At 37.3% G+C, this 26,949-nt stretch overlaps 3 protein-coding genes across 3 annotated transcripts in view; all 3 read left to right on the forward strand.

Moving 5' to 3' along the window:
* The first annotated feature begins 673 nt into the window (after positions 1 to 673).
* Positions 674 to 3,081, forward strand: LOC135197648 (uncharacterized). Its single transcript, XM_064224665.1, has 3 exons — positions 674 to 685; positions 1,252 to 2,669; positions 2,784 to 3,081. Exons 1-3 carry the CDS (start codon positions 674 to 676, stop codon positions 3,079 to 3,081), a joined length of 1,728 nt encoding a protein of 575 aa, XP_064080735.1.
* A 4,061-nt stretch (positions 3,082 to 7,142) lies between these two features.
* Positions 7,143 to 9,842, forward strand: LOC135197649 (uncharacterized). Its single transcript, XM_064224666.1, has 3 exons — positions 7,143 to 7,154; positions 8,108 to 9,186; positions 9,302 to 9,842. Exons 1-3 carry the CDS (start codon positions 7,143 to 7,145, stop codon positions 9,768 to 9,770), a joined length of 1,560 nt encoding a protein of 519 aa, XP_064080736.1. The 3' UTR covers positions 9,771 to 9,842.
* A 14,117-nt stretch (positions 9,843 to 23,959) lies between these two features.
* The window catches only part of LOC135197650 (uncharacterized PE-PGRS family protein PE_PGRS54-like), a 19,741-nt gene continuing 16,751 nt past the window's right edge, over positions 23,960 to 26,949 (forward strand). The window contains exons 1-3 of the mRNA XM_064224667.1: positions 23,960 to 23,971; positions 24,296 to 24,888; positions 25,007 to 25,401. Of these exons, the coding sequence (XP_064080737.1) occupies positions 23,960 to 23,971; positions 24,296 to 24,888; positions 25,007 to 25,401 (1,000 nt within the window). The remainder of the gene's footprint in view (positions 23,972 to 24,295; positions 24,889 to 25,006; positions 25,402 to 26,949) is intronic.

Raw genomic sequence — 26,949 nt, forward strand, 5'->3', positions numbered from 1 at the left:
AACGAATAAATAAATAAATAAAAAACACTGCCAAATTACTAACTCGTCAATCTATCGTCCTCTATTCTTTTAACACAACCAAACCAACCCAGAACTCTGTGATACGACCTTTCCTTTACCCAAAAATGTTTTTACCTCTGTATCTCAACATTCTTTATAATTTAATTCTTTTCATGCCACAGCACACATCGTGAGCAAACAATTCATCTCAGCACCTTCGATTTCTGCTCTTTCACTCGCAAGCAACAACTGCACTTTCTTCCCATAAAGGAGGTTTAGCTCAACAATCCGTTCTATAATTCCATATGTGCTAGACAGACAACCCAAGTCACAAGCCAGTCTTTAGCACACACTTCCATTTGCCTTACTGGATTCTGCTTTTCATGGCGGCGTTTAATCAAAGCCACTGACGAGTTTAGTCACACAGTAATTACTTTAAGCTGTAATTACTTAATTAAACAATCAAAATAACAAGATTGCACAAAGTTTGTGTTTCTGAAAGATGCAGATTGGCAATAATTGTGAAGTGTTGCGTTTTGCCACAACGTCTTGTCAGGATGCCCTGCTGGGAGGGGGGGTCGGGGGGAAAGGGAGTTTGGGGGGCCTGACATCGTATAAAAGATCTACAAAGCAGTTGGGTCACTGCATTCATCTCGACTTCATTCAAACAACGATGGCACAAACAGTAAGTTTCTCTAATGTATTTCGTGAACAAGATGCAGCCTGATGAGATGAAAGGAAACTTATATCTATTTATCATCTTACAATCTTGACCTGTCATCTGCTGGTTTCCATTCTACGATTCACCCCTTTTTGAAGATAGCTAAATCTTATACAGAATTACATCGGAAGGGCGAGAACTACTTTTGAACACTGTAAAATATATTTGCACATGCCTTCTACATCAATTTAACAGTGATTTTCATCCAGCAAGGATGCTGAGCAAACAAAAATTTCCTCGGTTCAAATATTTCTGCAAATTTACTGAGCATTTACTTACAAACATATACTATACTATACTAATTTGCATACGGTCAAAGGCAGTCTTCTTATTTAATTAACTAGAGACTCACAAAACGTACCATCTAATGTACCTACTAAAAATTTAGCATTTCAAATCAGTTACAAATTTTTGATGGATATTCTCAAACAAACCATTCATGAAGTCAGTTTGAAATGAGATCTTTATACTAATTCACGAAAGCATCCACTTCAGTGTCTATTTCATTCACAAAGTATTTTTTGTTCCAGAAACTGGTGCTGTGTGTGTTAGTAGCAGTTACAGCTACACTCTGGCAGAGGGTCAGCTCTGCCTCTGCAGGATACACTTATCAGCCATCAACTTCAGGTGTATCTTCAACTTTCCCAGGATCACACAGCGGTGGACCTCTAACATTACCTGGCTTATCCACCGGTTTATTTGGAGGTTTACCTAATAACTATGGACGTCCACCTATAGGGGGGTTATCCAGTGATATAGGAAATCCTGTAACGAGTGGTGTTGGTAAGCCCCTTCAACCCGGTTTTGGCAGTTCAACAGCTTCTGGAAATTTTGGAGGCTCTCAAACTGCATTGTATGGCAGCTCTTTGACAGGAAATTCTGGACATGTTGGACAACATCCTGCAGGCTCATTATTTGGAGGTTACAGTGCTCCTCAAACTGGTCTTGGAGGACTTTCAGCAGGAAATCTTGGAAATTCCTTTACCAGTGGTTTTGGTGACCCTGCCATTGCTGGTTCTGGAGGTTTACATGGTGGTAGTTCTCAAACAAGTGGATTTGGCAACCCCTTTATTGGTAACTTAGGAGGTTCTCAGTTTGGTGGCTATGGAGGTTCTGTGCCAGGTGATGGAAATATTGGACTCAACCCACTAAGTTCACCATTGGGAAGTTATGGGGGTTCTCAAATGGGCTTTATCGGGTCTTCAGTTGGGAGTTTTGTGAATTCCTTAACGTCTGGTTTTGGCAACCCTGCTACAGTTGGCTCAACAGGTTTATTTGGTGGAAGTTCTGGAGGTTCTCAGGTTGGTAAATATGGAAACTACTTTACTGGAAATAATGCAGGATTTTCTACTGGGAACTTTGTTGGACCTAGTCCTACATTGTCCTCTGTAGCGGATTATGGGGGATCATCTCACACAGGTTTTGGTGGCTCTGTTTCTGGTCCTCATGGAGGTGGTTTATCAGGTGGCCACTTTGGAAATTCTCAAACAGAAGGATACCAACAACCTACAACAGGAAGTTTCAGAGGATCTCTGACTGAAAGTCTGCTGACACAACAAACAACGGGATCATTCACAGGAGGTTATGCTCCTTTAGAGGGACATTTCGGAGGATCTTTGACTGGATCATCAGTAGGAAGTTATGGAAGCTCCTCTAATGTAGGTTTTGGAAGCTCGACAGGAATTGGCTTTGGAGCTACAACTGCGGGGAGTCTTGGTTCCTCATCTACTGGAGGATTTGGAACTTCACTAGGAGGAAACTTTGTTGGGGGATCCCTTGGAGGTTTGCAAGGTCAAGCACGACCTGTGGTGCCTATCCTCGAGGATCAACGAGAAGAACCATATCCTAATGGCATATACAGATTTAGATACGCAACCGGAGACGGCATCGTTCGTCAAGAGGAAGGATACCCAGATGGAGGAATGGTTTCACAGCAAGGAGGGTGGTCGTAAGTGGAAATTTAATGCCTTTGTGTAAGTTATGAGCTAATAATTGTCAAGACAAAATCGTACATTTTTATCTCAGTTACTACATTTATAATTCTACCTTTTTCTTATTGCAGATTCACATTCCCAGATGGAACTCCGGCAATTGCCAATTACGTTGCTGACGGAAACGGCTTCCGCATAGACTCCAATCTGCTACCCACCCCTCCTCCCCCTCCACCTCATGCAATTGCTCAAATCGAGAAGGCCCAGCAGGAAGAGGCTGCAGCTGCTGCAGCTGGATATCAGTTATCGGAAGACGGCAACTACGAGCCCATCCCTGGATCACATGGTCAAAATTTCAACAATATACCTCAAGTTACTGGAACTGGATCTCAGTTCCACGTTTCTGCAAATTCGTTCTATGATTCTTGAACTGGATCTGGTTTCCACAGCTCTGGAAACAGTTCTCTAGCTCAGGAAACATACAAACACTGGGCCTAAGCTGTCTGGCTCAAGTTTAGGCGCTCAGTCATATGAAGGAGGAGTACTCCAGCAATCTCTTCAGCAACTAAGGCCATCACCTTCTTGTTTACCATCGGAAGCCTCACACCCTATACACAACTTATGGACACCCTTCAATTTATCTGAGGTTTCCTTGTTATGTGCCACTGAACTGAATATCAAGTCATTTTAAATAAACTTCATTTTTCAATACCAACATCACTTATTATAACCTACCCAAGACCAGTCCCTTAAAATTCAAACCATTATTTGTATTCTGATAATGCTCAAAATGAAAAAAAAACATATGTAATTACCGTTCATATTTTATGAAACTAGAACTAATGTTCCCGTTTATTAAAGCTTACTTATAAGGGGTTACAATGCTAGTGTATTGGTCCACTGGTATGGTGGCTAGTGTCGTGAGATGTTGCTCAGATGTCGCAGGTTCCCGCCTCCCCAGGCCGATGTATCATGATTAGATACTGCTGCTGAGTGGGGTCAGCGGTGGGAGGTTGAAACCAACATTCTTAGGAGGCTTGAATTTCAAGTCAATAGCCCCTATATGCTTGTTGTATGTGAATAGGGTTCATCTACCTAAATAATAATAATAATAACAATAATAATAATAATAATAAAGGTTGAAAAGTCATCACATCAAGTAAAAGTGATATTATTGAAATGGTTAGCACTGAAAATGACTTATAGCTAAAAGTCTTATTTCAAAATACTTCACTGAAACTATATATAAAAAAATTATTTTAACACCAGAACGAGATCAATTTCAGTGGAGTTGCCAAGAGACAATTATGCACTGGAATTATCACATGCCAAATCAATGGTTCAGACAAGTGCGGACAAACAGCTATAAGCACTGATGTTTTAACTATTATTGTTATTATAATTCCCAAATGTGAGAAAAGTAGAGGAAAAAGAAAAACTAGAATAGAACAGTAAATAAGAGATGGCATCATGCAGATTTCAACACCAAGTTAAAAACTGCAAACATTGCATCAATTTCTAAAAAAATAAATAAATACATAAAAAGTACTAAATTAAATGGTACAAAATAGGTATTCCAATGATGCCAAACTTCACTTAAGGATATGATATTGATGATTACAAACAAAGAGTGATCCGACCTCCAGCTTACTCGCAGCGCGCACTGAAATCTACAGTCAAATAACCCGTTGCTTCACCAACGAACATTAAAATAAATACGCCACATTTTATTAGAAATCATTTCTCTGCACATTATTTATTTTTTACATTTTCATTCGCATAAATAAATCATAAAATATCGTACCCTAAAATTCCAGTAACTAACTCAGCACGAAACACCTTTTTCAGACCTTTTTAGGCTTTCCTACCCCCCAACAACCACACAACAACCACAACAACAACAACAGCAACAAAGTAGATTTTAGGCTTACTCCCAGAGTAAGCTAAAAATAAAATCTACAAGCAAGAGTTCTCAACGCCAAGTCTGACGAAGGGCAAGGTACAAAGGCTATGTCACCCCCCAAAGGCTGGAGAATATTGGTCATAAAGTCACCTACAGGGGCCTGAGATGAATTGGCAGCCACAAATAAGGCAGCAGTCACACCAAGCAATAGTACACGACTTATTAGAAGAACTTCAACCTGAAATAAAATAAAAGTTGCAGAGGCTAGAGGGCTGCAATTTGGTACCTTTGATGATTGGAGGGTGGCTGATCAACATAGCAATTTGCAGCCCTCTAGCCTCAGTAGTCTTCAAGATATGAGGCCAGACAGAAAAAGCGTTAAGACACAGAAGCACAATAGTTTTCTTTTCAGGAAACTAATACAAATCTTTTTACGTATATTTCTAACCTAAAACAGGCAAATAATGAACTAATGCTCTTTCCTGTGAATGACTATTAAAAATACACTACTTGAATTTACATAATCATTATATGACAATGAAATTCACTTCCAATAATAAGTATTTCGGTTACTGTGTATCACTCGACAATCGATTTTTAATTATAAACTAATTTACACGTAAACCGACGCTCTAGTAGGACACCTGATTCAGTCAAGCGAAACAGTACGAAATCATTCAATTAAAACTTATTAACCTCATTTGAATAGCCAATCTGTCGCAGCCAAAGATACTGGACTGAACACACTATGACACCAGTTTAATTGCGAGATATGCTAATTATGGTTGCTTTCAACATCATTATGCGAAATATTCATGACAAAATGTGATTTTGCCTCACCATTTCATGATGAGGTCTTTACATATTATGCTTGTAGGCAAATTATTTTGTATCTAAATCGTTTCATTTTACAGAGCGTTCTTTATACTGGAAGTATTTAAAATTTGTATCAAAATTGACACATTTTTTTGTACAGATTTTTTCCATCTCATGATAAAGAATCATTCCACTGAAATGAACAACTATAAGTAAAGTAAATGAACATGGCAACGAAACAGCTACTCATTCCTTGGATCTTTTATAATCAAATGCTTTTATGTCTAACTGACTTTTAAGGAATCTGTGTTCCTTGACTAACTTAAAAATATCGTTTATCTTGTACACTTAACTTTCTCTGCTTAAATGATTGGAATCCGTTTGGATTCAGTTGACCTGGGAGGAGAACCTGAATTTAAGCCCAGGATTATTTTCCTTTGACCTGTAATGAAACGTAATGTTCCAGAAGGGCTTGAAAGGCACAATAAAGTGGATTACCAATTGGTAGTTTTCGATGTCAATACGTTGACCGTTCTGTGACCTCCCAACCGATTCCCGTTATACTTATACTACTATATATATATATAATATATATACTATTATATATATATATATATATATATATATATATATATATATATATATATATATATCATATATATATATGATATATATATAATATAAGATATATATATATATATATATATATATATATATAATATATATATATATGACCCTGTTTCTGTTTACGTTTAGCTGCTATGTTTTGGTAATAAGACGAAAGCACTTAATATTTCAATAGTTTAACTATATATATATATATATATATATATATATATATATATATATATATATATACTCAAATCTTGTAAGAAAGTTTTGTTACTTTTTGATCTCAATGAAATTTGTTAAATAACTTTATTTATTATTAGTTCATCCGATCAAGCACTCTATCCGCTTCGTTATCTAATTCAGGTCTCATACTATTTCTGTAGAAAATCTGTAACTCGAAATTCTATTACTTGAACGAAAAATTTCCATACAAGACCTGAATACTTGTATACAAAAGTAAACTTTATAAATACCATAAGAATGAGAAATGAAAAATGATTGACACCACCCATCAGGAATCTTCCATTGATACCACCCATCAAGCATTTTCCCCCAAAGTTAATATGTTCTTCTTTAACTAATCCTTTTTTTTCTATAAAACAATTAAATTAATAATCCCTGAGACTAACACACTCTCAATAAAAGCAATTTCCCATAATTATTTTCAAAGTAATACAAGACAAAGAAATACGTAATAGATATGCACTGAGGTGAAATGCCTTATATAAATCTAATTCACACCTCTTGATCAGATGAATGTAATTTTTATAAAAGAACAATTAAGTAGCCTTTAAGACATGACATTTGTTTAGTATAATTGGTCATCCACCAGGACCGGAACCTCATTAAGCAATGTGGCCTCAATGACGAAATTTTAATTCTAAAAAATAGGAAACATACGTTTGAGCAACAGTATTCAGTATATTAAAAAAATAAAAAATAAAAATCTTAAAATGTGTATTAAACATTTTGAATTAGAATTCTCTTAGGAAAGATGGTGACTGGGGAGGGGGGTGGGGTACTGTCATAATACATTAAGCAAGAGAATCAGAGAAGGTAAGAAATGAAGAAGAAGAAGAAGAAGGTGCCCTGACATTGTATAAAAAGAACTGGAGGATGCGACTGTTCATCACACTCATCTCGACTCCATCGTACAACGATGACACGAACGGTAAGAAATTTTAAGGCTTCGACTGAAACATATTAACGAAAAATATGTAGAAAATGTATCTTGACTTGCTGAGCTGAAATTTCTCTTCTAAAAGTCCCTTTATTTTATTTTGTTTTACTGTGTACAAGTTTATATCTATCGGACATTTAAGCAACACACTCTTTCATCTTCAATCATGCCACTATGCTTACAAAGGAGTACACAAAGTTTAAAGAAAGTGGTACCAGTGATTCATTAAATAATACATTGTTTCTTCATATTGTAACTTCCAACAATAAGATGAATATTCTCCTGTTCTATAGCATTTGGGCGAGTGAAATACTGGCAAAATGATACAATCATAACATGGGGGAGGGAGGTAAAACTTCAGTAATAAATTTGGTGATATTTTGATTGATTTACTATTCTCTGGTGTCACACCAACAAAGGGCATCGACACGTGAACTATATTAGATTCACATCAACCGAGCATCCGATGTCTAGGCCAGTCCCTTACGACGCTCCTGATTGGCTGCTGATAAGCTAATCACAGGGCTGGAAACTCTCAGTCTCTCTCGAAGGTTCACATGGGTAGGATCTATATCCCACCTCTCCTGAGGGATACATCTTTCAAAAGTATCCCTCAGGAGAGGTGGAACATACATCCTTCCTATGTGAACTCCCTCGAGAGACTGAGAGTTTCCAGTCCTGTGATTGGCATATCAACAGCCAATCAGGAGCGTCGTAAGGGACTGGCCTAGACATCAAATGCACGGTTGATGTGAATCTACTATAGTAACGAAGGGGGAGGGGGCGAGGGTGGGGGGAAGCACACAATTTCACAACTGCTACATTATTAGCTATGAAGGATCAGCAACGAGTGTGGGGGGTTGAATTAATCCTGAGAAATAGTGCTGTAATGGTTGTGAAGTGTTAAAACTAATCAGTAAACGAATAAAATTTCCATGTTCCAGAAGGCAACGGTCTCTGTGTTACTGGCAGTTGTGGCTGCAACTCTCACAGGCGTCACTTCAGAATCAGCAGGATATACATATCAGACTCCTAGAGCACCATTTGCCCTTCCTGGAGAGCACGGTGCAGGAGGTCTTGGATCAGCAAGTTCCTCTGCTGGTGCTTTTGGTTCATCCAACACACAAGGACCGTTTAGCGGAGCAGCAGGAGGACTATCCAGTGGCTTCGGAGGCTCTGCGATTGGTGGTTTTGGCAGTGCGGCAGCAGCTGGTGGTCTAGGAGGTTCCCTTGTTGGGAACTTTGCAAGTTCTGGTGGAAATGCAATTGGAACATCTCTTGGAAATTATGGAGGCTCTCTTCAGTCAGGCTTTGGTGGATCTGCAGCAGGCAACTTTGGAAGCTCTTTAAACTCTGGCTTTGGTGCTTCTCTTAGTCTTGCTGGGGCAGCTGGAACAAACCTTGGTGGTTTATCTGGATTAGGCACTTCGGTTACCTCTGGATTTGGGGGGTCCTCTGACGCAAACTTCATTGGTCAGCAGTCGTTTGGATCACAAGCTGGAGGTTATGGAGCTAACTCTAATGCAGGCTTTGGGGGATTAAACGGAGCTAATCTAGGAGGATCGTCTGGATTTGGTGCTTTAGCTACTGGGGGATTAGGAGCACCTACCACTGTTAATGTTGTTGGTCAGCAACCAACTGGATCACCTGCGGGCAGTTATGGAGGTACCACCAATGCAGGCTTTGGAGGCTCAAGTGGATCTGGTTTTGGTGGTTCAACTGGATCTGGTTTTGGTGGTTCAACCTCAGGAAACCTTGGCGCCTCAACTAATGCTGTATTCGGAAGTGCTTCAGGAGGAAACATTGATGGATTTAACAATGCAGGATTTGGAGGAAATGCCCAGCTTTCACCTATAAGTTTCCAAGGTCAGTCTGGCCCTGTGGTACCAATCCTTGAGGATCAACGTGAGGGACCACACGCAAATGGTGTCTACAGGTTTAGATATGCTACTGCGAATGGTATCACTCGTGAGGAAGTAGGATATCCACAAGGAGGAATGGTATCGCAGCGAGGAGGATGGTCGTAAGTAAAATTTGGTTGATCTCTTGTGCCATTTACAATATTCACAAAACTGTAAAAGTTCAAACTAATCTTACATACCTCAAGTTAAAAATACTCATTACTCTTCCTGTTTCAGATTCACATTCCCTGATGGCACACCTGCCATTGTTAATTTTGTTGCTGACGGTGAAGGCTTCAAGGTGGACTCAAATCTTCTGCCTACCCCACCCCCTCTTCCCCCTCATGCAATTGCTCAGATTGAAAAAGCAAGACAAGAGGATGCTGTAGCAGCCGCCGCAGGATACCATATTGCAGATGACGGAACTTACCAACCAATCTCTGGATCTCAATTTTTGGGAGCGCAAAACCAAATAGCCAATTCAGCATCTCAGATCATTGGAGCTGGCTCTCAGGTTTCTGGTACTGGATCCCAGGTATTAGGCTCTGGACTTCAATACCAAGGGTCTGGGTCACAAATAGCTGTTTCTGGAGCAAGCAACGGGCACTTTGGTTCTGCAACTCCATTATCTTCTGGTCAACAAATAGCCACAGGAGGCCTTCTCTCAGGTTCTCCAAGTCCAAGCAGGGCTTATGGACTCCCATAGACTTACCTATCACAGAATTACTGTTACGGAACTGGTATCATATGTCTCCTCAGCTGTAAAACCAAATTTAATTAAAACATCTATACTTGATTTATCTGTTTTTTGTTACAGCCCGCTCATTCCTAATAAGGTTTCCTAATAAGGTAACATGAATGAAAAAATGTTTTACTCTACTGTTAATTACTTTATATAATATATAATTTGGCAGTGATAAGGAAGGTCAACTGAATTTTAAGAAAGATTACTGACCTGGAAGGTATGACTATTAAAAGGGACTAACATGACGGTGCTGATTCCACAAATGAAATAAGTATACCTAATTATTCGTGTATACAAAACTGATCATTAGTATCATTGGTACAACACTGTAAGAAATAGTTCGTAAATTGGTGCCATATCAAAGACTGCATTTATCAACATTAATACAAATTTCTGAAAAAAAAATATTCTAAACTGATATATGCTTGACATTCTAAATATTTATTAGTTGTTAAATTTACAGATAGCAAATTTTAAAACTAACAAAAACAGTAACATAGTCAACAAATGAGTATTGACTCTAATCTGTATAATTTAGTGGAATACAGAAAACTTCAAATGATCCTGCATAATTTTCATGAGAGTGACTGATTCACTTGGTATTACAAGCTGAATACGTATGTAACCACTGATGCTACAAACAGATGATTTGCAATCACAAGAAAAACGTTGATATAAATTCTCACTTAACATATATATAAAGCTGCATAACTTCAAGTACTCCCATACAAATATATAAATAAAACTTTAAATTTAATGCCATTTGTGATCAGAAAGGTTTTTATCTTTGTGAAGAGACGAAAATTTCCATGTCTGTAAACGACCTCCCTTCCAGAATACAGTAACTGGTTGCTGATTTAGGAGAAAAGTCGACAGTGAACTTCTATCACCAAAAATACACAACTCTCACTCCTCAATGGAATAACCGAAAATCGAACTCGCGGCCACCGAGGTGGCACGCCAACACCATACCGACCACGCCACTGAGGCGCTCCTCTCAGAAGATAGAATGTTCGTTAATGATGAAAGGACAACCGCAAATCATCCTACATTAAATACAGGTGTCATGAGAATTATAAGTGGAACCATTTTATCGCCTAAATAGCAGAATAACGTTAAATGTGAGCTGTGACTGGTAAATTGAGAGTAGGATTAGGGAAGCAGAGATTATTTAATGATAAGAAAGGTTACTGGAAAAAATGATTTTACCAATAAAATGTGAAAATAATTCTAAAATAGCTTATTACCTTTCTTTTGTATGGAAGTCAAATGTGGACGATTTATAGACAATGGAAAAGACTGGGAGCAGCAAAGATGTAAAGTTTTGACAATGAGTAACAAAAGGGAAACCTCTTAATGAAAATACACATACTGAAATTTTTTTATTACTATTATTATCGCTTACTCGGACTGTAAACCTACATACTAATTTGTTGATGTTACTGTTCTTGTTGGGGTAGGACAGGTCTGTGGAAAAGCCTAAAAAGGTCTGAAAAAGGTGTTTCGTGTCGAGTTAAGATACGGGAATTTTTGGATAGGATATTTATGATTTATTTATGAGAATAAAAATTAAGAAATAAATAATGTGCATGTTAAACAGTGCAGAACAATTATTTCTAATAAAATATAGCGTATTCACTTTAATTTTCTTTGGTGAAACAACACGCTATTTGATTGTAGATTTCAACACGTGCCCTGAGTAAGCTGGAGGACGGATCACGCTTTGTTATCATTACAAGCCAAGCTGCAACCCTAGTTGAAAAGAGTGCTACAAGTACAGTGGGTCCCAAAGTTCCATGGAGATCTATACAGAAGTAGAAATCAAGAAGTAAAGAGCAAAGAATGTGAAAGTGAGTAACAATGGAAACCAAATGATAATTAACTAAATTGATTGCTGCAAATATACTTTACATAAAACCATAGTCATCCAGAAAGGGAAAAAACATTGTGGATTAGGAAATAGATTCTACATTACTTAAGTCCCCAAGACTAGAAATCTAACTCCACTGAGCAACTGATGTCAACTCGAAGGTATCAACCAGTCATTAAAAATTGGCCGAGGTTGACCAGCAATTAAAAATGCAAAGGGAATATTATTATTATATATTATTATTATTATTATTATTATTATTATTATTATTATTATTATTATTATTATTATTATTCAGAAGATGAGACCTATTCATATGGAACAAGCCCATGGGAGCCACTGACTTGAGATTCAAGATTCGAAAGAATATGGTGTTCATTAAAAGAAGTCAGACGCTAAAGGGAAATACATAGAGACCCCACTTATTAGAAAAGAAAAAATAATAATAAATTAACAGATAGATAAAAATGAATTACAATGAATTAAAATGCAAGGGTAATAGTATTAAGGTAGTGATGTCTTTCATCCTCGCCTGAACGTCTGAAGTTCCAATTGTACGACCAGGGAAGCTTAGGAAAAGCCACATCTCATAGAATAAAATATAGCTAATTTTTTTTTATTTCTTATATTTTCTGGTTCTTACTAGTTATCCCTCTCATAAGAATTGCCAAGCATCCCTAATTTTTTTTTTTTTTCACGTCTGAGATAATGTTCATAAGTAGCTGATAAATCTCCAAGCTGTCTGCCTACTCGATACCCTTCGGACTTCATGAATTAGTAATGCCAAAAAAATGAGTTGATTGAGTGTTACAATTTACTATATCAGAGGCCATTTCTTATGAAAATTCCGTACATTGATACGCTCTCAATGAAAACAGAAAAAAAACATATTCTTGATGAAAAAAGCGAAATTTCTTCAGCGCAATCGAGTTTTCTGTACAACGCAAAATGCTATATAACACCATCAGCTATGACCGACAGCTCTTCAGTTGCTCACCAGATGCGGCAGAGTGAGGGTGCGCCCCATGCTTCCGGAAAGCGCTGCCAGATGTATGACCCATGTGTAACTTTAACCTGAAATAAAAATAAAAACTACTGAGGCTAGAGGGTTGCAATTTGGTATGTTTGATGATTGGAGGGTGGATGATCAACGTAGCAATTCGCAGCTCTATAGCCTCAGTAGTTTTCAAGATCTGAGGGCGGACGGACTGGCATATCCGGGACAATAGTTTCCTTTTCAGAAAACTAAAAATTAATTTACTTGTCAGCACTGTATATACGAGAAGAGTTCTCTTCAGTAGTCCAAGGACAAGACGGCTTTATATAAATAGAATCACTATATACAAGTAAGATACAAACAATTACTAATTATATGATTTAGAAGAAGCGTTCATTTCCCAAGTCCCCAAAAGTTGATCACACTCACACGGACAATCAGACATTTCTAAATATTTTCGTTGCACAAGTGAAATAATGAGGTAAAAACGAGAGATTCGCAACGTTTGCGTAAGAAAGTGTAAATTGACAGGAGACTGGGAGATCACCTGGAAAGGATTGTTTTCGTATAAAAGTCACGGAAAGATGCAAGTTCAGTACATTCTCTTCGATTCATTCATACAACGATGTCGTCCATTGTGAGTTACCTGCGTCTATATACATTATTAATTTGGTTCTTTTACGATTTCCCAAAGCGAGCAGGGAGGATATGCTTAATTTTTTTATACATTAAGCCATCCAACTTTCTGGCTGGCACAGGTTCTTTCTTGATTCTGTAGCAGTCTTTCAAAAAATAATTTAATCATCAATAAGTCAATTCCTGAAATACTTGTATGAGGAACATTTTAAAATAATAGCTATTGAAATATATCTGCTTTGTATTACTGCATGAGTTTTCAGGTGAAGAGAAGGTAACTCGTTCCTAAAAGACATTATAAAACATGATATCAAACTATACACTATTTTGATTTGCTTACTGGAGAATTTCTAACGAGCTGTACTGAAACTGAGAATTGGCATCATATACTTCAGATACCTAAAAAAAAATAAATAAATAAATAAATAAAGGAAAACCCTACATTAGTTTTGTTAGATAAGCAGGCCTTTAGATATCTGAATACCATATCATTAATGTATTAAGCTCATCAAATGAGGTTCCAGTGTACTGAAACTGAGAATTGATATAAATAAATATTTATTTATTTATATAAAAAAAAAAATAAATAAAGGAACACTACATTTATGTTTTGTTAGATAAGCATGCCTTTTGACATCTAAATACCATACCACTAATGTATAAACCTCATCAAATTAAGTTCCAGTTTTGCAACATGGAACCACTGTCCATATGTTGTCAGTAATTAATATCAAATGATTATAGGCAACTTGAAATTATTATCATCACAAAACTTAGAAATATTAGCCTTTAGAGTATTATAAATTAATGCATAAAGCTCATCAAATTAAATTCCAGTTTTGCAACATGGAACCACTGTCCATATGTTTTCAGTAATTAATATCAAATGATTATAGGCAACTTATAATTATTATCCTCACAAAACTTAAAACATATTAGCCTTTAGCGTATTATAATTCACTACAATCTATAACTTTCAGAAAGTGGTGTTGTGTGCATTGCTAGCAGTTGTTACTACAGGCCCAAGGGGGGCAAAGTCTTATCCAGGGGGTTACCTGGAACAAGGACCTGTGGGAACAACAGGTGCTTCATTAGGAGGTTCTCTGGGAACAGTTGTCGGAGCAGCAGCAGGTGTTAATGGTATCCTTGAAGGATCTGCAATTTCCACAGCAGGAGGACAATATCTAACCACAGGACTTACAGGTGTTTCACCTGTAAGCCTCGTAGGATCTTCCGCAGGTGTTCTAGGCGCTTTTCGTCCAGTGATACCAATCCTTCTGGATCATCGCGAAGGACCTTATCCTGATGGTACTTATAACTTCAGGTATGCAACAGCTAATGGTATTAGTCGCCAAGAGCAAGGATACCCCGTGAATGGAATGGTGGCACAGCAGGGAGGATGGTCGTAAGTACCTGAAAGAAAGTTTCATTTAAATGAAAAAGTAGCAAAGAAAAAATGAACCAAAAGTGAGATAAAGTTTCGATTTTTCTTTACTGGTTGACTATTTCCTGTTGCAGATTCACCTTCCCTGATGGAACTCCAACTTTCGTCAACTTTGTCGCCGATGCCAATGGGTTCCGTGCCGAATCGGATCGACTGCCAGTTGCTCCCCTTCATGCAGTTGCACAGATTGAGAAGGCCAAGCAGGAGGACGCTGCACTGGCCTCTTCCGGATACGAATATGATTCTCAGGGAGGAATTTCTCCTTTGGGAACCACAGCTCTTCTCTCTCAGTATGGGTCTGGTGTCTCTGGTTCTGGAGCTCTGTACTCACAGAGATATGGCACTCCTCTCCTCGGCTCTGGCTTTGGGTCTGTGTTGCCAGCAGCTGGAATTGCATCTGGTGTCTCTGCTCTGGGCTCTGGATCTGTCATTAATACACTCTCTCCTCTGCGGCCTGTCCCTCAGTCTCCCAGTTTAACTTATGGAAAGTAGTAAAACTTAAATCATTTTCCACTGGATAAGCTATCTCGTCTTTGTATGTATTCGGTTGATTGTTTGATGTGTTCTACTAATATACACCAGAAATGAGTAACTCGTATTTTCTTGAAACCAAAATGACATGTAAACTGTCTAATCTGAATATGAATCAGTGACCACTAAATGCAACAATTGTTTTCCCAATAATTTTGTAAATTAGAATTCCACTGATATTGATGAAGGCTGTAAGAAATTTAGGGACAAAACCCAGGCACTGAGACCAAATATATAAAGAAAAAATCGATGAAACAGTAACGAGATTATAACAGAAAGCCGAACGTCTAAAAACAAAAACTAAAAAACAGTAGTTACAGCTTCCATTAATCTTTCATCCTCATTCATACACATATTTCAAAAATTAAATAAATCTCAAGTCTTTGCACTTAAGATCTGAAACAATACTAGTTTAAATTATGGACACTCATTATCATACTTAATTCGCATTTTAAAGTGACATGTTAAGTCATAATGGTTTAATTGTAAACTGTGAAGGAGTAGCTACACAGAAGTTTTAATTAGAACAGTACTAGTTAGTGTATTCAGTATTTCCAATGGTAAACATATGGCAGCATCCAATTAGCAAGTAATTAAAATTTATATCGGTTTTTTAACACTTTTTCCCACAAAAAGTGAAAAAAAAACTTGGAGTATATGTATGTATATATATTAGTGTGTGTGGGCATGTGTGTGGTGAGTGGGGGTGGGAGATATGTGTGGTATATAATTTGATACGTCAAAAGAGATGCTTTTTTTTTTTTACACTGGTTTCACAGTACAGCATTTTCCAGATTTTTCATCCTCTTCAAGCTCTGTTACATTTATTACTTTCCTTAGTAAATAAATCACGTAGCCAATTGAATTTTGCAATGCTATTGGGTGCATGATTTTTTTTGTAAGCCCAGTCGTTCAGTGTGACTGATATAACCCGATACATTTAATTTTAATCAATTTTGTTGCAATATTATATAATAATCTTTGTATACTTTTCAAAATCATGATCGTTCAAACTTCCTCATATGACTGAATGTCCACGTCGGTGAAATAATAATCAGAGCAGAAAGAAAGAAGAGAGAAATAGAAAAATTAATACCAGCACGTAAAACATAAAAGATTAAAAAAGAAACTAAAGCACAATAGAAGAATAGCGAAGAGCTTATCGTCAAGCAAGGACAATAAGTTTAATGCACTGCTTAATATACTCTCACGTTTATTACATTATTACAGAAAAGTATATCAATCACTGAAGAGGTTATTTCAGTTATGAAATCTCCGGCGCCTTTTTTATTTGTTTTGTTTAGAGGAATGGGTTAAACATGGAATACAACAAATTATAACATGGGTATTATTTAACAACGTCTGCTTTTTATAAGGCTTCAAGGCTAAACCCACCTAGACGACCCAACTGGATTGTATTTAGGTTTATTGTTAATTATATTTCATTGGATGAAACCTACTCACACGGAACAAGAACACCAAAGGGGCCACTGACTTGAAATTCAAGCTTCCAAAGACCCCAGTGATTTTTCATCGTCCTGTAGGAGACGCGAACCCGTGACATCTAAGTGGCAGACCACGACACTAATCGCTATACCAGCGGACCCGCCATAATCATAGGTCATGACACCGCAATCTATTGATACAGATAACTTTGACGGAATGAGTAAACAACTTCGTAAGTAATAACATTTCCTGGAACTGTCTTGCACAGACATCTGATTGCGCTAGATTGCTTAAGTGTGGCGGTTAGCAATCAGCTTCGTGATGATTTTCTCTTAATAGGTTATATTAAGACTGATGATTCTAAAGTCGGTGTAATTATGATGCTAAAGTGGATCGATTAAATGCGTTATGATTACGTGACGGTATGTAACAGGTTCGTTACCCTGTTGGTTACCCAATCAGGGTTGGGCATCGCTGGATCTGGTCACCAAGACCTGTCAGGCGCCGATGGCATACACGCACACACACATGTATATTTGTGTGTATTGGTATACATTGAACGATTATGCAGACCAAACCATACTATAAAAAAAGATAGTAATCTAAGGAAGATTTATACATTTAACAGCTCAATATCATGATGTTGGATATAATGCACTGATAATTAATAAAATATATATATCATATATACATATAGTTAATAATATATATATATATTAAATATATATATATATTATAAAAAAAAATATATATATAATACATACATTCATACCCAAACTTTGTTTTCCCCCCTTTTGCAGGAAAAATATGAAAACCCCACATAAAAATCAATTATTTGCCAAATTAGGTGTTGCTTCATGTTTACGCTTGGAAAAACTAAACACGCTAATTTTTCAATAGAAATTCTACTTAGTAATTACTGTTTCGCAGATTAGAATTGAATAAATATTACTCCCATGATATAGCATTATGATTTAGCATGTCACTTTGCAATGCGATTTGAAATTGATTATTAGAGTCCATATCTTAAATTGGTGTGTTGAGCATTGTTCCAGATCAAAGTGCAGACATCAGGTTATACGATTAACTTATTTATTTTTGAAGAATATAGTAAGTGAATGAAATGAAGATTACTGGACACTGTAACAAAAACAATGGATTTATTATTGGACGTTAACTTCTGGCCATTGTCTCTTTATTATTTCATAGATTTTGTCATGCAAAGAGTCCTAGTGCATGGCAAAACTCCTAAATTTCATGCATCCTTCCTTATATAACAGTGAAATTTTAAGTGAAATTTCAGTTCACACAATTATAGGTTACTGATTCGTGTTCAGATTAGACTTTCTGCAGTTGATTTTGGTTTCAAGAAAATACAAGTCATTTATTTGAGAAATATATTGACATATCAGACAAAACGCCGAATACATAGACTTACTGGATATCCTGTAGCGTTAAATGCTATTTAAACTTTGTTATTACTTTCCATAACTTAAACTGGGAGACTGAGGGACTGGCCGCAGAGGAGAGAGTGTATTAATGACAGATCCAGAGCCCAGAGCAGAGACACCAGATGCAATTCCAGCTGCTGGCAACACAGACCCAAAGCCAGAGCCGAGGAGAGGAGTGCCATATCTCTGTGGGTACAGAGCTCCAGAACCAGAGACATCAGACCCGTACTGAGAGAGAAGAGCTGTGGTTCCCAAAGGAGAAATTCCTCCCTGAGAATCATATTCGTATCCGGAAGAGGCCAGTGCAGCGTCCTCCTGCTTTGCCTTCTCTATCTGTGCAACTGCGTGAAGGGGAGCAACTGGCAGTCGATCCGATTCGGCACGGAACCCATTTGCATCGGCGACGAAGTTGACGAAAGTTGTCGTGCCATCAGGGAAGGTGAATCTGCAACAGGAAATAGTCAACCAGTAAAGAAAAATCGAAACTATATCTCACTTTTGGTTCATTTTTTCTTTGCTACTTTTTCGTTTAAATGAAACTTTCTTTCAGGTACTTACGACCATCCTCCCTGCTGTGCTACCATTCCATTCACGGGGTATCCTTGCTCTTGGCGACTAATACCATTAGCTGTTGCATACCTGAAGTTATAAGTACCATCAGGATAAGGTCCTTCGCGATGATCCAGAAGGATTGGTATCACGGGACGAAAAGCGCCTAGAACACCTGCGGAAGATCCTACGAGGCTTACAGGTGAAACACCTGTAAGTCCTGTGGTTAGATATTGTCCTCCTGCTGTGGAAATTACAGATCCTTCGAGAATACCATTAACAACTGCTGCTGCTCCGACAACTGTTCCCAGAGAACCTCCTAATGAAGCACCTGTTGTTCCCACAGGTCCTTGGTCCAGGTAACCCCCTGGATAAGACTTGGCTCCCCTTGGGCCTGAAGCAACAATTGCTAGCAATGCACACAACACCACTTTCTGAAATTTGTAATTCATTATTTAGCTCGTTTCTCGTTACCTATAATGAAATATAAAACTGTAAAGTGCTATTTTTGAGGTCAGTACAAGGACTGAACTTTTAAGAATATTTGTAATAATACACCTTTCAATGAAGTCTCAAGAGACATTGTTCAAGTCCTAAATCATCGTTTTAATTATAACATTATTTTCAGCACTGAAACGTAGATTGGTGATTGCCATCTTTATTATTTAAAAAATAAAAAATAATGTGGTGTTCAGGCCTCGTAGGGTTAGTTATATTAACAGCACATATACTGTTTACATAATATGCTTCTCTGCAATTCAAGGATATGTGTTCGGTTTGCTGTCGTGTTTTATAATGTCTTTTTATTTTACTTGAAATGAGTATTATTTATGCAACTTTTTATTGCATATTTCTGAAAGTAATAAGGAATTAATATGAGTTTTTTAAGTCATCTTAAAATGTTAACTTTACAAATCCTAAAGATATCCTTCCTTAATTTTAATCAAGAAAACTAGGCACAAAACTCGATTAATATCATCAATAAATATAAGAAGCGTATTGTTTTACATTGCATTTAAGAACCCAGGCCTCTTCCTTGATGCTGATCGAAGTGACATAAGCATTACTTATTTTTTACTTTAGTGGAAAATCAAATCACAGAACTCAATCAATAATAAACTTACTGAGGACATCGTCGTTGTCTGAATACGTCGAAGAGAATGTACTGGAGGTGTAGCTTTCATTGTCTTTTATACAATATAACAACTTGCCCAACTGTCACACCCACCCTGGGCCAGCATCAACCCCATCTCCGACAACGGCGTGACTTTCTTACGCAAACAATACAAATCTTTCGCTTTTAACCTCAATAATTCGAAGTTGAACATCTGTATGAGCAAAATCTCACGAACCTTGTAGGAATCTAAGTCAAACAAGGACCGTTCGTGAAAGCAACTTGTATACTTAGCGATTTTGTGATTTTTAACTGCCTGTGCATTGAAAAGTAACTTTACCCGTGAAAGAACTGGAATATTTAAGAGGACTTTTGACATATTCGACTTGTAAGTGAGAAGCATGATATACAGATCCAATATGCGCTGAGGGAACTGAGTAACATCTACTCATAAAATTTCCAAGTGTTAGGAAGAACGAGGCGTGATCCAACCTCCAGCCTACTCGAGACACGTGCAAGATTTCCCCCTCGCCCATACATTGTAAACATTACTATATTCCTAAATTAACGTAAATAAAAACGTGCGAAAACCTACGGTTAAATAAAGCCTTGTTTCACGAACGAAAATTAAAATAAATACGATATATTTTATTAGAAATAATTTTCCTGCACTGTTTAACATGAAAATTATTTTCTACATTTCATTCTAATAAATAAATAGTAAACATCCTATCCTAAAATTCCTATATCTTTAACTCAATGCTAAACACGTTTTTCAGACTTTTTCAAGCTCTTCCGCAGACTTTTCCTAAACCCACAACAAGAACAACAACAATAACAAAAAAGTAGTTTGTAGGCTTACCCCCTGAGTAAGTGAAAAGTCAGAGGAAGACCTGAGAATTCCTAGGAGTGAAAGAGTTACTAAAAAAGGACTGTACTACTTAGGAAGGAAGAGAGCACGTGCTAGAGAGGTGAATAAGACAATGTAGTGTGTGTGTGTGTGTGTGTAGGAGGTCTGATGCACAGCTTATGAGTCTTCAGCGTAGATTTATGAAGCGCTTACAGTGTGCAAAATTCATGAAAAGGGGTTCTTCAAGGGCTTAGTAGTAAAGCACGCATTTGGCAGTGAATGTTGTACTGCTTTTCTCTCGACCCACACCTGCTAAGTATACATGTATATATATATATATATATATATATATATATATATATATATATATATATATATATATATATAACCTGTCAACCTCTCCTTGATTCAGTGTGAACTTGAGAATGTAGGAATAAAATACGAAAGTACTTGTTCTAAGTCTTCAGTTTCACTCATCTGCTACCGTGGTTTAAGGATATCCTCAAGTATGTGTTCCTCCGTGGTGCATTGGATATATATATATATATATATATATATATATATATATATATATATATATATGACTGTATACGGACCACGTATACAGGTATCTGATTTCATTCTGTTCCGACATTGCTGCCTATAATAGCGTGACTCATTCCAACAGACTTTTACGCAAGTTAAATAACCTAATAGATAATAGCGCATGGAATAATCTTGAACAACAAAACAAAGTTTTAAACTTATCCAACACCCCCCTTACTGTATATCAACATTTAGTTTTAAATTTAGGCTTATCCTTTGCCCTAATGCCAGACCGCAAAAACAACCTAGACTTCATAGTGGCTTTTGTGATAAATTCATATCTGACAAAAACTACAGCCGTGAAGAGATATGTTTAAAAGGAGTGTTACTAAATGCTTTAACTGACCTTCATAAGAAATATCCTGTTCCCCGCAGATTCATGATAGCCATCCACTCGCTAAAAAAGTTAGATGTTATAATAAGTAGATCCGACAAAGACGGCAAAATTGTAATAATGGACAAAGACTTCTACCTCGACAAAATCAACCAGCTCCTTAGCGACACAAATACTTACGAAAAACTGACGAAAAATCCCCTCCAGAACGTTCCCACAGAATTTTTTCGGAAAGTAAGATTAATTGGCCAAGACAAAAAGAGTATTGAACTATTAGAGAAATTTAAAGTAATTAATCCTAAATTACCCTACTTTTATGGTCTTCCCAAAACTCACAAAGACAATCTTCCATTCAGACCCATCGTTTCATGCGCCGGAGCTTTCAATTACAAAATTTCTAAATGGTTAGCTGGCCTCCTTTCTCCTTTTTTAGGCACTTTTTCTCCCAGTCACATCAAACATTCGGAAGACTTTTGTCACAAATTCAGAGAAGCACATATACCACTTCACAACATAAAACTTTTAAGCCTTGACGTAGACTCCCTATTCACAAAAGTACCAGTACAGGACGTTCTTCAGTTTTTAAGGGAAAAATTATCCCCCTATTCAGATCATTTCCCTTTGGCACTTGACAAAATAATAAAGTTAGTTGAATTATGTGCATCTAATAACGTATTTTCATTCGGGGAATCATTCTACAAGCAAAAATTCGGGTGTAGTATGGGTAGTCCTTTAAGTCCTATTTTAGCCAATCTGTACATGGAATACTTTGAAACTACAGTAATAAATGCAATAAAACCCAAAAACATGCTGTGGATGAGATACGTGGATGACATACTAACATTTTGGGATAATAAGTGGGGTAATTTTAATGAATTCCTCTCAAAATTAAACGCATTAGTGCCCAGCATCAAATTTAAAGTTGAATGGGAAACAGACAACAAAATTCCTTTTCTTGATGTTTTAATAATCAGAGACACGACAGAATACAAATTTACCATACACGAAAAAAAAAACGTTCTCACTTTCATATATTCACTACTTTAGCTATCATGACAATACTATCAAGATAGGTCTAGCTAGCAACCTATTCTTAAGAGCCTTACGAATTTGTTCCCCAGATTTCCTGGAAAAAGAATTTGAACTAATTCGCAAGCAACTTTCATCTTTAAAGTATCCTGACCATATAATTGAGAAAGCAATTCAAAAAGCAAACGTAATTTTCTACCGACCCCCTAAAGACAAGACCAGAGACACACCCAACAATAAAATAAAAATTCCCCACCTGGAGACGATTAAGAGAGTAACTCACACCCTTGGGAAATCCAACCCTTTTGCATTTACCTACCCAAATACCTTAGCCAAATCCCTGATTAACGTCCAACAAAAGACATCGCCCAAAGACTCTGGGGTATATGAGATCCCATGCCAGGACTGTGACCAATCTTACATCGGATTTACAGGTAAATCACTTCCCCAGAGATTAATACAACACAAACGGTCAGTTAGGTATGGACAACAGAACTCGGCTATTTTCAATCATATAAGTGAACATAACCATAGAATAAACTGGAATATGTCACGTGTAATTTATAGCAGCAACTGCCGGTACAAGAGTCAAATGATGGAATCGGCCTTAATAAAAGAGAAGCAGGTAATGAACATCTCAAAAGGGAATTGGACATCGGACATCGTCGACGCAGTGTTCATTCAACCAACGCTTAAGAAGATTAAAGGAAGATTATCAGCGGGGGTGACCTAAATTTGCTTACTTGTGGACGAATCTCTTGGTATAAATACCACCTTTTCTGTAAACTTTTCTCATTCATATACCTGAAGAGAGAGACAGCAGTCTCTGAAATATAGTACTTTTCTCTCTATATTTTGGTGTTTTTATGGGCTCCTTTTATTAGATATATATATATATATATATATATATATATATATATATATATATATATATATACATATATATATATATATATATATATATATATATATATATATATATATATAGTATATTATATCACGTGTTGCTTTAATACTCACTTCTTCTTTCGAGCTTAATTAGATGCACGATGCCCTCACAACAAGAACAAAATTAATGGAAATAAAAAAAACCAACGCAATCATTTCATAATCGCATTACTTCACGATGCCTGATTAAACAGATTGATCTAGTGAGTGAAAGTGGGAAAATTAGCTTATTTTCGGACGAAAGACCTTTCGGTGGAACCAGCAGTAATGGGGACCAGGAATGATTGAGTAAGCCAACATCCAATCGTATATAAGACTTGGAGAGACTTGGGTTAGTCACATTCGATTCGACATAGTCAAACAACGATGGCAAACAGTGTAAGTCACCTTACTCTATTCAAATATATTTTAAAATTATCTGGTAGATATACTTTTATACTTCATTTAATGCAATGTCTCTCTTACACACATAATTATCTCAATCCGTTCCGGTGAAATAATTCACCCTTTTACTCTGTGTAAACTTAACTTCATTGACCAACTGCTATGAAAGTAACCGGTATTGCCATGTCCAAGGACACTTGTTGTAAATAGCTTAAGGAGGTTACAATTGACAGGGGTGAAAAATGTGACCACAGTTGTGTAACAATGGACAGACATCATACTTTTGAAATGGTCACTACAACCATTTTCTCATTTCAGAGACTGGCGCTGTGTGTATTACTGGCTGCTGCAGCCACGACCCTAAAAGGGGTTAACTGTGGACTGTCCCAGTCATATCAAGCACCTGGAATCACGACAGGGGGGCTTGCAGGCGGTTCCTCTTTCGGAGGACTTGGGGGATCCTTAGGAAGCGGTCTCCTAAGTGGTTCTACTTCTGGAGGATCTGTTTCTGGAAGTGGGTTGTTGACTGGAGGATACGGAAGTTCCATCTTAGGCACTGGTAGTCTAACTGGACTTGGTGTGGGAGGTTCTACATTTGGGAACTTGGGGACTGCATATAATACTGGATTAGCAGGTTCTTCAGGAGGAATCCTCAGTGGGCTTGGAAGCCTAACCAATACTGGAAATTTAATCAACACTGGCTTTGGAAGTGTTACAGGCGGAAACTTAGCTGGAACTATTGGAGTTTTCCCAGCAAGACCCCGTCCTGTGATACCTATTCTGACAGATCAACGTGAAGGTCCCTATGCCAATGGCGTTTACAGCTTCAACTACGCAACTGGAAATGGCATCGTTCGCCAGGAGCAAGGATACCCAGAGGGTGGAATGGTGTCACAACGAGGAGCATGGTCGTAAGTACTATTAGTACGGTAACGGACACTGTTATACATGATAAAACTTAAGTTACACTTACCTAGTGAGGCAACTTCTAGCTTGTTCTAACTACTACATAATTTTATTTAATTGCAGATTCACACATCCTGATGGCACCCCAACTACCGTCAATTTCGTTGCCGACGCCAACGGTTTCCGAGTGGATTCCAATCGCGTGCCTCCCCTCCCACCTCACGCCATTGCTCAGATTGAAAAGGCACGCCTGGAAGACGCTGTTGCTGCTACTTCAGTCATTGGCTCTCAGATTCCTGGATCTGGCCTCAACCTCATAGGATCCGGATCTCAGTTTGCTGGCACTCAATCCCTACTCTCCAATTCAGGATTACAGATTCCTGCATATGGATCTCAATTTCCCTCTGGTCTAGGATCTGGATCTCTATTGGCTGGGTCTGGATCTCTACTGTCTGGACTTGGAACCCTCTCAACTGGATCTGGATCTACCTTGCTCCCAGCAACCACTCAAACTCAAGGCACTAGATACGGCTTACCATAAATTCCTAATTGGTGTATTTAATGAACCCATACTATGTATCTGTAATTCACACTGATGATATAGTATATATTTCACCTCCATAATTTCTGCCTGTCATCATGAATCATGCCACTAAAACAAATAAAATCTATATATCAAGAACTTCTTTTTATTCTCTCCAGCTCCTGCATTTGGAATCATTCACACAGAACAGATTAAAGGTGGGATTAATCACTTTACTATCTGCTTAAATGAATCAAAACTGAAACAGACAGTCTAAGAATTGACTAAACACTATTAATACAACTTAAACATCCTACAAATTTTGCAACTAAACAAAAACCTGTCCAAAAGGACAAATTTGCCATAAATGGCCAAGAATTAAGGATGGTTAATATTTGTATAGAAAATAAAATACACCTGCCCAAAGATTCTATGGGAGCAAATACATGGACAGATGATGCAAAGGAGACAGGTCCCACGTAAGACGTTAGTTTATAGACATGATTTCATATTTACAAACCTTTTCAATACATATCCTCTCTTCCATGTGGAAAATGTTATACAAAAATTGCATATAAAGGAGAAAATTTTCATTTATCCAAGTGTACTTTCTCTAATTCTTGTGGGCATGAACAACTGTATACTACTTCCTTACGTTATTTTGTTTTGATCTATATGAAAGTTCAATTGGTTATCTTTTCCTGTGACTGCGTATAATTTTCCCATATAAATCGCCTATGTAAAGGCCTGTTAACGAACAAAACTGCCAGGACAATCCTCTCGCCAAAAAGGTCCATGCCATCTTGAAATGCCTACTCCTTCCCACCCATGGTCCCTTTTCCTATATATATAAGCACTAAATTTTGACGAATGTGGAAATACCCCCACTACTTTCGTCAAATAGTACCTGGTATCAAAACTTTGGAACAGAAGCCACAGAAGATGGATAGAGAGATGGGAGAGGCCTAACGGAATATGCAAGAGATAGATTAATGATCAAGACAGGAAGATGTAGAGGGGTGTGTGACCCGGTTAAAGAACCTCTCTTCCGTCACAAGCCTTCAACCAAGAGCAATATGTTAAAACAGTGTAGCTTCAATATCAACCTCTCATTGAGAGTGATAAATTGATTTGATGTATTGTTCTATTCAGGAATATACAATATCACAGACGGGTTTAGCACTGACAGATTTGGCTTTTAATGTGCTGTTTCAAATGATATTGTCACTTTAGAACATAGAGGGCGGGAGACCTTGCACAAACAAAGGTGCTCAACTTTAGCTGAAAGCTGATGTATATGGGTGAAAAGCAGGCAGCAAGATGGACGAATATGTCAGAAAAGGTGAAATAACACCTTTAAGGTGAATAAACATGTAGAATTTGTTAAAAGAGAGTGCCTAGGCAACCCAATACTCGTAGATAAGCTTAATCCGTTTTAGGTTTGTCAGATATAAAAAAATTATTTCCGTACACAGTCAAAGTAAATGTGAGTTTCTAACAAATCTGTAAAAGTGATCAACTTAACAAAATTTGTTATTTACAA

This window comes from Macrobrachium nipponense, chromosome 21, assembly GCF_015104395.2.
Source record: "Macrobrachium nipponense isolate FS-2020 chromosome 21, ASM1510439v2, whole genome shotgun sequence".
NCBI classification, from domain to species: Eukaryota; Metazoa; Arthropoda; class Malacostraca; order Decapoda; family Palaemonidae; genus Macrobrachium; species Macrobrachium nipponense.

Bases quoted from the DNA above. Each gene is read 5' to 3' on its own strand.
- LOC135197649 (XM_064224666.1), top strand. The intron at 9,187-9,301 runs GTAAGTAAAATT...TTCCTGTTTCAG, and splicing joins TCGCAGCGAGGAGGATGGTC to ATTCACATTCCCTGATGGCA.
- LOC135197648 (XM_064224665.1), top strand. The intron at 2,670-2,783 runs GTAAGTGGAAAT...TTCTTATTGCAG, and splicing joins TCACAGCAAGGAGGGTGGTC to ATTCACATTCCCAGATGGAA.